The sequence below is a fragment of the Melanostigma gelatinosum genome, assembly GCF_949748355.1.
Source record: "Melanostigma gelatinosum genome assembly, chromosome: 13".
NCBI classification, from domain to species: Eukaryota; Metazoa; Chordata; class Actinopteri; order Perciformes; family Zoarcidae; genus Melanostigma; species Melanostigma gelatinosum.
This window is the reverse complement of record NC_136646.1, coordinates 3491508-3503009: the sequence shown is the minus strand read 5'-3', so window position 1 is coordinate 3503009 and position 11502 is coordinate 3491508. Positions and strand designations below refer to the sequence as shown.

Sequence of the window (11502 nt, the reverse complement as noted above, 5' to 3'; positions counted from 1 at the left end):
AGGGGAAAGGAAGTGCGTCAACATTTGTGCAACCACAACAGGAAGAGGAAAGTGCTTTTGGTAGTTGCATTGGAATAGTTTAAGAAGAGTTGTCCATGCAGGTGAAAGTTGTTCCTGAAGACATGGAGTATTATCTCATACAACTGTTTTTAGTCGGGCTATTTTATTAGTTTATTGTGGTTTACTTCTGTTTCTCTACATGGATGTGGTCAGATTGAGATTTCTGTAGATTCCAGTATATTCAGGTTTCCTTTCACCACCATAACCTCATGTGAAGACCTTCTGTACTTTCTAAAGTCCTGCTCTTCTGTGTGACACGAACTCCACCAATCTGGGAGCGAATGCATCACATCTGCACCCGAAACACTCGCGCTGCACAGTCTGTGTGAGGCTTTAGTCTCTTCAGTGGGAAACTCTCAGCTGTTTCAAGTCCCTTCCTCTCATTTGATCAAATTGTCACCTCGGGTTCAACAGTGTTAGTGTCAATGAAATGATAGGAGACTGGAATAAACACAACCAGTCAGCAGTTAGTCCTTTAATATAAAACAGTAACAGAAAGACATGAGGCCACACCAAAGATGCAATGTTGCTGAAGCACAGGACATGTCAGCATCTTTCACAGCTGTCCGTATAGATCAAACGAATGTTCCACATGTAGCCTGTGACTGATGTCTGCCTCGACTCTGTGACTACCAAACACATGAACCATGCAGTGTGAAGTCCAGTCTCTGAACACCTCGTTCTCTGCCTGCTGTTGGGGGATGAGGGCACGGGAAGAGTGATGCAGATGGACAAAGGGACACCGTTGGTTTGTTTCTACTTTTTGCTCAACAGTTCATAACTCCTGTGGCAGATGGCAGCGAGTTATTATGACACAGAGGAAGACTCTTTGAACAGACCCGCCTTGGATTGTCCTTTACAAGCTAACAAGTCCTCCTATACATGCAACCCATGGAGTGTGTGTGTGTGTGTGTGTGTGTGTGTGTGTGTGTGTGTGTGTGTGTGTGGGTGGAAGGGGGGATAGAAAAGTGGTCAGAGAGGAGTATTAACAAGGTTGACAGCAGCATGTGTGTGTGTTGTGGACTTGGTCATGCAGCTCCTCAAACACCACCTGCTGTCAGTTACACAAAAGAGAATTCCAGTGTACGGTACACGTGTTATCGGCAGACGACGAGAGTCCTCGGGTCACTGACCCCTGCTGACCCCTCCGCTTCAAAGGAAGACGCGCAGTTGATGTGTGTGAGCAAGCTTTGGCATTAAAACACGGTCGGGTTGTGTTCAATCAACCGCTCACTGTGAACGGAGGATTTGAATTTGTCAAAGTGATGTCATTATTTTGAGAAGATTATCGGATGGCGTCCAGTCTGTAGACCATGGTGTAGTCCGCTGGGGTTCAGGTCCTCTCACAGTCCTCTGCTCCGCTCACATGTGATGAAGGTGGACGTCTGGGACTGATGCTGCCTCCAACACACTCGCTGACGCTGCAGGTCGATCACAGGTGGACAGAAGACGTCTGTCATTACGGACAGTAACAATCATCATCATGTAACTTTGCATCATAAAAACAAAGAGAACAGCTGGAACAAGCGCTGATGTCCCTGGACAAAGGACAGACTCAGTCATTCGGGTAGGAGAGGAATACTTCACCCTCACAATGACCGTCTGTATATCACTTCATCATGGCACCTTGACTTCTCATGCCTCCACGGGGAACACAGATTAAAAACGGAGTAAATCTTTGAGAAATGAAAGGAAATGAAGGAAAAACGAGATGAAAACATCAGTGTACAATCTCTCCCAAAACCCTCACAGTATAATCCAAGTCTCAGGTCTCTGCGTCGCTCCTCCTCAGTCCGAGTGGGATCACTTCAGAGATCCAGTTGTATGCTCAGTACCTCATGCATTGTTCCCCAAAATCATACTATTTAAAGACTCCACGCAGATGCGTGTGATTGTGAAGTAGTGAACGTATTCCTGGATAAGTGAGACTTGGATGATGCTGTGTGAGTGTTTGTAAACGGATGTGTTCATGTACTTGTTGTTCCGAATGGACTGCTCTTTGATTCTCCGTGCACCGTGGGGGCATGAGAGAAGAACAGGAATGAAAGGTCACACCTTTGTAGTCAAAGTGCAGGTATGGTTATGATTGTGATGAATGCCCCTCTTTCACAACACACGCCTCACTCTGACTTGGTTTTGCCATTTTGTCTGGAGAGTAATATCAACTCGTTCTTCCATCAGTCCAACACGTTGATCCTGATCAGTGTGGGTATTCATGGTCCCAGGTGGATGGATCAATCAGCACCCAGTTTCTCTCAGCAGCCAATCAGGACAAATCTTTCACTTTTACCCACGAAAGTCAACAGACTGCTATGAAATTAGCTGAGGATGAAACATTTTAAGATGATAATTTGAACATTGGTCATAGAAATGTAGAATAAATTCAATAAATAACAGAAAAGGTATCAGCATGTTGCTTGTTCCATCAGTCCCTTTAACAGTGGGGATGTGACGAACATTTCTACTGCGCTCAACCGACAGACAGACACATGTCATCAATCGATAATCTTATTCATGACATCTGTGCTTCTCCTGCTCTGATTCACTAGGAAACAACAAATAAACAAGAGTGCTCTGCTGCTGCAGTGCTAGCATGCTATCAGGTATTTATTCAGTGTGGAGCATGACAGAAAAGGTTTGGACAAACCATGAGTTGATTATCAGATTTGGTTGCAAATGATCTTATTGACAAATCGACACATTTGTTCCTCTCCTGGAACACTGAGAACAATAATATAATGTAGAATATTACTTTTCTATTCATTTGACTGAATGTACTTACTTTGTTGTTATTCTATTCGGCACAGGTGTTACTATTACACACTTTGTATGTATTACTGGTGTGTGTTTTTGATTGATCTCTGGCATAAGAACGTCCTACAGGATTGATGAATGAATGAATCGGCTCGGTGCTCTCCGGTCTGAACTCTGTACCTTTGTCATCAGCAGTGGGGGAGCAGACTTCCGCCACCAGCTCTTTGGCCTCCACAGCCAGTTGGAAGGCGGGGTCGGGGCTGTCGGTGGCTGGAGATGACCTGTTGCTCCTGACACACACGCACACACACACACACGCACACACACACACACACACACACACACACACACACACACACACACACACACACACACACACACACACACACACACACACACACACACACACACACACACACACACACACACACACACACACACACACACACACAGGAGGACTGGTTACAGCACGACTCTAACGGATCAACTGATACTGTGATGTTCGGAGTCTCTTACCCGCCTTCCCCTGCAAACAGGCTGGGTGTCGTCAGCACTTTGTGGACGTTCTGCGGACGGACAAAACGTACGAGTTATGAGGCGTTGGGTGATGATCTTGTTTTCTCAGTAACACTGATCCAGTACAGACATCAGGTCTTCATGTGGCACCAAAACAAGGACCTCAAGGTCACAACGAGAGAGACGGTGATGAGGTGAAGCCCTGAATGAGAGGCAGACCTGGACTCTTGTGAACCTGATCTGGAGACCAGAGCCGGCTTGGTCCTTAAGTGGTACATTAGAGTGATTTAACAGAATTCGTTGCATTCTATACCAATTCTCCTCTACTTACAATTTCCTCTCAGGAAATGCACCCACTGTAATCCCCACACTTTGTTCTTGTGATAATTAAGACATGAAAGCTTCCCCAAATGACAAAAGTGGAGTCTCAGAGAGAAGGGTGAGGGAGGTAAGACAAGCTGTCTGCTTTCTGAACTGCAGTGTGTCTCCCGGCCACCAGGGGGCAGACTGGCTGCATGACAGTTTAGTGGACTGGCAGCACATGTTTGGAAGCGTCACGGTATCTCTGATTGGCTTGGTGTGCTGAATGTTGAATCCAGTGTGTGAGACTGCATGGATTATGAGATGAGACACAACACATGCTGATTGTCATGGAGTCAGTCTATCAGTCCTCAACCTCATGGAACTTAAGACCCACTTCTAATCTTTACATTTCTTTTACAGTTTAATTTGACGGTTTTTATTCTCTCTTGAGAACAATTTGATTTGTGTGAATATAATAATATAATCCATTTAATCTTATTTCCATACATGTATATTATATGAATCCTTGTTAACACCTGATTCTAACATCCAGACGGAGTCACACATGTATCCTTCCACTAACCTCATCAAGTCCATCACCGTCAGCTCGATCTGGGCCGTTCCAACACATTTACAGTCGGATGACTTCACCCAAACATTTTAGGGAATAAGAAGAAACAACCTTTTGATTTCTCGAGAGAACGAAATAAAAAGAATTTGTCTTTGTGTTGTTCTATATTTTTCTTTCTTTCAACACATCCCATAAAAAGACCCAAACCAGATGTGTTCTCACTTCCTACTCTATCTGTGGTTCTTATCGCCAAGCCCAATGAAAGCAGCTGGACACTGAGTCAGCACACATGAGGAGTGAGTGAACAGATGTGAGGGCGTGCAGTTGAAGTTGTACCTGTGCGAAGCCCAGCAGTTTCCTGTTGTTGACCTCCAGGTGTTTCCTGCTCAGCTCGGACTTCTTCAGCTGGCAGTCGATAGTTGTCAGCCTCTTGTTCAGGTCCAGCACGTCCTCCTGATGAACACAATCAATACAAACACAGTAACAGCAGCTCCCACTTCATCTGGAGGGAGCTCATTATTCTCTCACCAGACATCCATAAAAAACATGTATCTCCAAAATGTCTCAGAAAAACTGCCCTGTTCACAGATCTGTGATCAAAAAGCAAACGAGAATGTTTCCTAGTATCAGGTGTCATTATGCAGATACAGATGCAGGTTAATATCAGTTGGAAATTGTGTATACCACATGGTAAAAAGTCCAGTGTCATTTTACTTAAAGGATAACTTTGGTATTTTAACCTGAACGTCATATTAGCACGTTTCTACGTCTGTGACTAAAGCGGACAGCAAATCCTGAAGTTGGTCCGGTGTTGATGGAGAACACTACAGACGGCTGCATTGTAATCGCTGGAGGTAACTCCGAACTGGCAATGTGCCTCCACTATAAGTGCTTGCTTTGCACTTATAACAGATCGTTATTACAAGTGTCTGACATCATGACGGAGGAATCTGACATCTGGCGAGGTGACGTGTTGCCGGATGGTAAATGTTGGCAACATGAGTGCTGGCCGGGAAGAGTTTGTTGTGATGGAGTACAGAACACGTAGCTGAGTGTTATCGAAAGATTTTCAATCTGGTGGCTGAATATTTAGATGAGCTCCGCCCCAATCTACAAAGTAACGAGTGACTGAAGCACAAATAAATGTGGAGTAAAAACAACAATATTTCCTGCTGAAATGTAAAAAGTAATATGAATATGACTGACCTTTGTGGACTCCAGTCCTCTTGCCTGCCTCTTGCTGGCCAGCTGGTTCTTCAGGTCTTTGATCTCTGCCTCCAGCAGCTGGATGACCTCCTCGTAGTCCTGCTCCGCACTGCTGACCTGCCGCTGGCCTGTCTCGGTCTGTGCTGCCTGCAGACGAGTCTTCAGACGGGTGTTCTCCTCCACAGTCAGACAGGCTTTCTGGGAAGGACAACAGAATGTTTTCTGGTAAAAGTATTCATATTACACGTGTTGTATGTAACATAATTCAGACTCGCTATTATTTGTCTTATTTGCTGACTTTTGAATTGTTTCTTTGTGAACAAACATCTAAACTGATGTGGAGCAACCTCTCACCTCGGAGGTCTTCTGCAGCTCCTCCTCCAGGCTCTTCTTGCTGTGCTCCGTGTCCTTCAGCATCAACTGCCAAGAGAGGCAGCAGATGAAGCCCAGGAGGTTTTTAAAGCCGTACTCATCACCTCGGTGGCTCAGTGAGACCTCACCACATAACACAGGAAACTATTCTCTCTGCCCTCATGCACGCCATTGCATTTGGTTGTGAAGGATTTGTTTTTATTTTGCAGGGAGTGATGGACTGAAACAAATGACAGTGTTAATGTTGGAACATGCAGCTGAGTTTAAAGCTGTTTGCTGGTTGTGCAGAGAGACTGAAGTCAGACTCTGCATGCTCCTGGCTAAGTGGTGCAACTGCAGAGATCCTCCAACGTGCAGCGCTCGTTCTTTCTTTTTCTTTGTAAAAGATGCACCAAGAGAATCTTTGACGACTCGTTGAGTAAATTACACCAGTTTGATATGACGGTGGCAGGTCACAGAAGAGTTATCCATCCACCAGCACTTTGTGTGTGTGTGTGTGTTCACCTTGAGCTGCTTCATCTGGGTTTGCAGCTGCTTCACCTCTGTCTGAAACTGCTCCATCTCCTCACTGCTGTAGCTGCATTCTGATTCATATGTCTGCACACACACACACACACACACACACACACACACACACACACACACACACACACACACACACAGTGTTTTACAGGTTGTGCTGCTGGTTATCTTTGCATTACATTCTGTGTAAGAGTGCTGGATGCGAGGACTGCTTACAGGGGAGTGGAAGGCAGACGTGTCCATCAAACTAGCTGCTTCGTGATAGGAAAACATAAAGGGACCCGCCCCTAAACCCAGCTCCTCCAGGTTCTCCTGGAAAACGTTCCGGGTGGCCTCCACGAAGTCTGAGAGTTGACAGACAAGCACAGACAGACAATGCTACTGACTGACAGAAAGAAGGTTGCCTGGGCCGATATGTTTCTGACCTTAAAGGTTCTCTGTACGACGCTCAGAGCATTAATGTGTCACCGCCATGTTGAGAGCCATCGAGAGGCCATATAAATGCTCCCCATCTCATTTTTGTCTCCTTTGAGCTAGATTACCATTACTTCCTGTTTCAGACATTACAGGACTATTACGGGATAAACATGCACATTTCAATATGTTCACCAAAAAAATTCAAAGTGACATTGAAGAATGATATTTGTGGGAAGCACGAATTTGCATACACATCAGACTACCGGTACTGTGTTTTAGTGCAGGAGACAAGATGTTGATTCTGTAGTTAGAATGAAATATGAATATATAGATAGAAAGAAACATGGACGCTCAGTAGGCTGGGACTTGTATTGAAGCAGGTGGCTTCCCTAAAATGCATGCCCTGTTTCCCTGCCGGTAAATGCATCTGTATTAATGCAAACGGATTGATATTGGATGCGGCACCACAGGTGGAAACATGGTGGATCAGTGAGGCTGCTTGCTGACAAATGTTAGCTTGTTAATCAAGTGAGGCAGCAGAGGCACTGTGAACCATCAGTACCTTCTGGAACAGAGCTTATGCTTCGACTATGGGGGCTGCACACAGTACATGACATACCTGCATATACTGAGGTGGTATGGAAGAAACAACAGCTGAGAAGTGATGGCACCCCCAAAGAAATACAATCATAACCCAAGTTTCTTGTGTATATGTGTTTATGATCATGTGCCACTTCAACATATATGATAATACACATTTGAAGATGTATTTCATGACCCTTTAATTGGTAAATAGAATTAGTATTAGTAATAAACAAATATCACTGCATTATATCCATGCTATATAAATGTGTGATGGCTACTAACAGACACCGAGCTGCTTCATGGTTCCACAACGTGACATCACACCCATGTGATCCAACCAGTAAGTGACACGCAGCCTGTGGTTTGACAGGATTTCATCACAGACATTTCACCTTGCTGTTGACTAAACTGTAAGTGTGTGTGTGTGTGTGTGTACTTCACCTCCATAGGCCACAGTGCCTTGTGGGTCCGTGGTCAGACTCTGTCTCAACTTCTTCCTCTTCTCTTCTGTGACATCCAACCCGAGGAAGGACAAAGCCTGAGCGACAGAGATGAACAGAGATAGAAATCATTTTAGCAGGCTGCCATTGCAGCATCACTTAGGAAGACGAACTATGCTGTTATCAAACTCTAACAATTACATATCTATGAAATAGTCTTGGTCGCAGGCTGTTTCACTAAAGAGTTACACATACAGACATGAGTTGGAATAATCCCTCCTCTGTTGCTCTCCCTCAGGTCTCTCCCTCTTTTCTCCCCGTTAAAGGGTTTTGGGGGAGTTCTTCCTGTTCTGATGTGAGGGTCCTGGGACAGAGGATGTCACATGTGTACAGATTCTAAAGCCCTCTGAGAGATTTGTGGTTTGTGATTTTGGGCAATACAAAATAAATTGAATTGAATTAAATTGAATAACTATTAGAAACACTTCTTCGTAGCTTGTAACACAACAGCGATCAGCAGCAGCACAAGCTGCAGCCTCCGAGAAATGTTTCAACACAAAGCGTTGTGAAGGAGGATTCATTGCATGAAGATTGAGTTACAGATTGTATTATACTGAACTAGAAAGGTTTTCATGAGAGAAGGTGGATGTTTGGATTCCTAATATGTGGTCAGTTCATCCTGTTCATGCTCGTTTGGAGATTTGCTGAGGTGGTTTTTGGAAACGTGATGGACGTACTTTGAAACCAGCCGAGCTGAGCCTCCTTCAGCACCCATGGTGAGAACAGTCTGCTCGTGAAATCTATTCCCTGGCAGAGACAATTATAATAATTAAACCACAAGAATAAACTAAAAGTAGAACACCTACAGACACCGTGGTGCATATCTATCTTTGATCCAGTGGTAACAGTTTGTAGAAAGTCTGGCCTTTACACACTTAACTTTGCACAACAATCAATCCCTGTCATCTCCATCTGTCGTAAGGTTGACATACAATAATATGCACAAACCACAACGACAGCTACCTTTTAAAACTGTTCGGCTTTTTGATCTTAATGAAATTTGCTGAGCTTTAACAGTAGATCTCTGAGCTAAATATATCCATCATCCACCTCACTCACTCTCTTTCTTTTGCAAAGGAGCCCACAGACCAAGAGAGAATCGTGCCTGCATTCAACAATTCAACTCTCTAAACTCATTCAGTAATTGGTAAATTAGGACCAATCTATGGCTGAGCCAAGTAAAAATCAAAGCAGAATAAAGGTGAGAAAAGTGTACAGAGGGCTGAGACAGAAAGCCAGAGAAGGAGGCAGAGGAAAAGAGAGCGATAGGGAGCTGAAAGGCAGGGGAGAGAGGGGGAGCAATGAGAGAATGTGCTGAGAGGGCAGAAATGTTGTAGAGATGAAGAGCACAAGTGTGATAAAGCAGGCAGAGAGAGAGACATCTATAATTGGATGAAGAGAACGCTTGGGGGTGAGAAAGTTGCAAATCAGAATGAGAGGAACACTCAGTGTAAATTTGCTTCATGAAGTTTCTTTAAAAAGATAAAGGAGTGAGTGTGGAAACATACTGAATGCAAAGTATTTCATATCGCTCACAAGGGTTCTGAGACTGTTGCATGGATGAGTGAGTATGATGATGACGTGGATCATATCTGTCCTTCAGTCACCAGATGTCCACCCAACTGAAAACCTATAGACAGCGCTGCCCATCACCACCATCATCAAAACACGAAATAAGGGAATATTACACACTGTATGTTGGGATGAACAAGTACTGCCCAGACTGTCATGACATGTTGGATATCCATTGAATCATTTTGGTGACCCTATGACCTTTCCTTTTGTACAGACTTCGGGACAGACGTTCTAATGTGTAATGACATCTTAAGGGCACGTTGCTATTTCAATTTCTGTTCCCCGGAGGATGAAATATGAGACTTTTTAAGGGACCACAGCTGGGGTCAGCAATTAGAGTTTAATGATGTGCCAAGTTTCCCCACACTTTGCTTTAAAAATAGTTTGATATAGCGAGTAGTATGGGAGAGGAATGGGTTAACTAATTGCCTGTGCCCATCTAGCATGTCTCCAAGGTCCTGCTCCTGGCCCACTCCCACCTCAGAACGGAGAAAACCACGGAAAGGCTTGTGGCAAGATTCTACTGGACCTGCATCACAAGAACTGTCCAAGAGTATTGTTGCAAGTGCAAGGACTGTCACTTCACTGCCCCCAAGCCAAGGTACCAGAGTCCACTCATTCCACTGCCCCCAAGCCAAGGTACCAGAGTCCACTCATTCCACTGCCCCCAAGCCAAGGTACCAGAGTCCACTCATTCCACTGCCCCCAAGCCAAGGTACCAGAGTCCACTCATTCCACTGTCCCCAAGCCAAGGTACCAGAGTCCACTCATTCCACTGCCCCCAAGCCAAGGTACCAGAGTCCACTCATTCCACTGTCCCCAAGCCAAGGTACCAGAGTCCACTCATTCCACTGCCCCCAAGCCAAGGTACCAGAGTCCACTCATTCCACTGTCCCCAAGCCAAGGTACCAGAGTCCACTCATTCCACTGCCCCCAAGCCAAGGTACCAGAGTCCACTCATTCCACTGTCCCCAAGCCAATGTACCAGAGTCCACTCATTCCACTGTCCCCAAGCCAAGGTACCAGAGTCCACTCATTCCACTGTCCCCAAGCCAAGGTACCAGAGTCCACTCATTCCACTGCCCCCAAGCCAAGGTACCAGAGTCCACTCATTCCACTGTCCCCAAGCCAAGGTACCAGAGTCCACTCATTCCACTGCCCCCAAGCCAAGGTACCAGAGTCCACTCATTCCACTGCCCCCAAGCCAAGGTACCAGAGTCCACTCATTCCACTGCCCCCAAGCCAAGGTACCAGAGTCCACTCATTCCACTGCCCCCAAGCCAAGGTACCAGAGTCCACTCATTCCACTGTCCCCAAGCCAAGGTACCAGAGTCCACTCATTCCACTGCCCCCAAGCCAAGGTACCAGAGTCCACTCATTCCACTGTCCCCAAGCCAAGGTACCAGAGTCCACTCATTCCACTGCCCCCAAGCCAAGGTACCAGAGTCCACTCATTCCACTGTCCCCAAGCCAAGGTACCAGAGTCCACTCATTCCACTGTCCCCAAGCCAAGGTACCAGAGTCCACTCATTCCACTGTCCCCAAGCCAAGGTACCAGAGTCCACTCATTCCACTGTCCCCAAGCCAAGGTACCAGAGTCCACTCATTCCACTGCCCCCAAGCCAAGGTACCAGAGTCCACTCATTCCACTGTCCCCAAGCCAAGGTACCAGAGTCCACTCATTCCACTGCCCCCAAGCCAAGGTACCAGAGTCCACTCATTCCACTGCCCCCAAGCCAAGGTACCAGAGTCCACTCATTCCACTGCCCCCAAGCCAAGGTACCAGAGTCCACTCATTCCACTGCCCCCAAGCCAAGGTACCAGAGTCCACTCATTCCACTGTCCCCAAGCCAAGGTACCAGAGTCCACTCATTCCACTGCCCATTATCAAACCGTCCTTCCAACGACTCGCCATGGACATTCATTTGTCATGGTCATCAGTGACAAGGCCACGCCTTACTCGGAAGCCCCACCATTACGCAGAGCTAGTGCCCGAGCAATGGCGCCAGAAGCTGTTCTCCAGAGCGGGCCAAATCCTGACTGACCAAGGTACCGGCTTTATGTTGAAAATAATGCAAGCGGTTGAGAGTAAAACAGATACACATCTCTGACTAGAGACTG

The 11502-nt window shown here is 45.9% G+C and overlaps 1 protein-coding gene across 1 annotated transcript in view; it reads right to left on the bottom strand.

The window, feature by feature from the left end:
• Positions 1-1372: 1372 nt before the first annotated feature.
• The window catches only part of LOC306787528 (syntaxin-binding protein 4), a gene marked incomplete at its 5' end in the record, with an annotated part of 100226 nt that continues 90096 nt past the window's right edge, over positions 1373-11502 (bottom strand). The window contains 9 exons of the mRNA XM_079282691.1: positions 1373-1481; positions 2995-3104; positions 3331-3380; positions 4541-4657; positions 5411-5608; positions 5765-5830; positions 6287-6379; positions 6521-6648; positions 7748-7844. Of these exons, the coding sequence (XP_079138817.1) occupies positions 1423-1481; positions 2995-3104; positions 3331-3380; positions 4541-4657; positions 5411-5608; positions 5765-5830; positions 6287-6379; positions 6521-6648; positions 7748-7844 (918 nt within the window). The 3' untranslated portion in view covers positions 1373-1422. The remainder of the gene's footprint in view (positions 1482-2994; positions 3105-3330; positions 3381-4540; positions 4658-5410; positions 5609-5764; positions 5831-6286; positions 6380-6520; positions 6649-7747; positions 7845-11502) is intronic.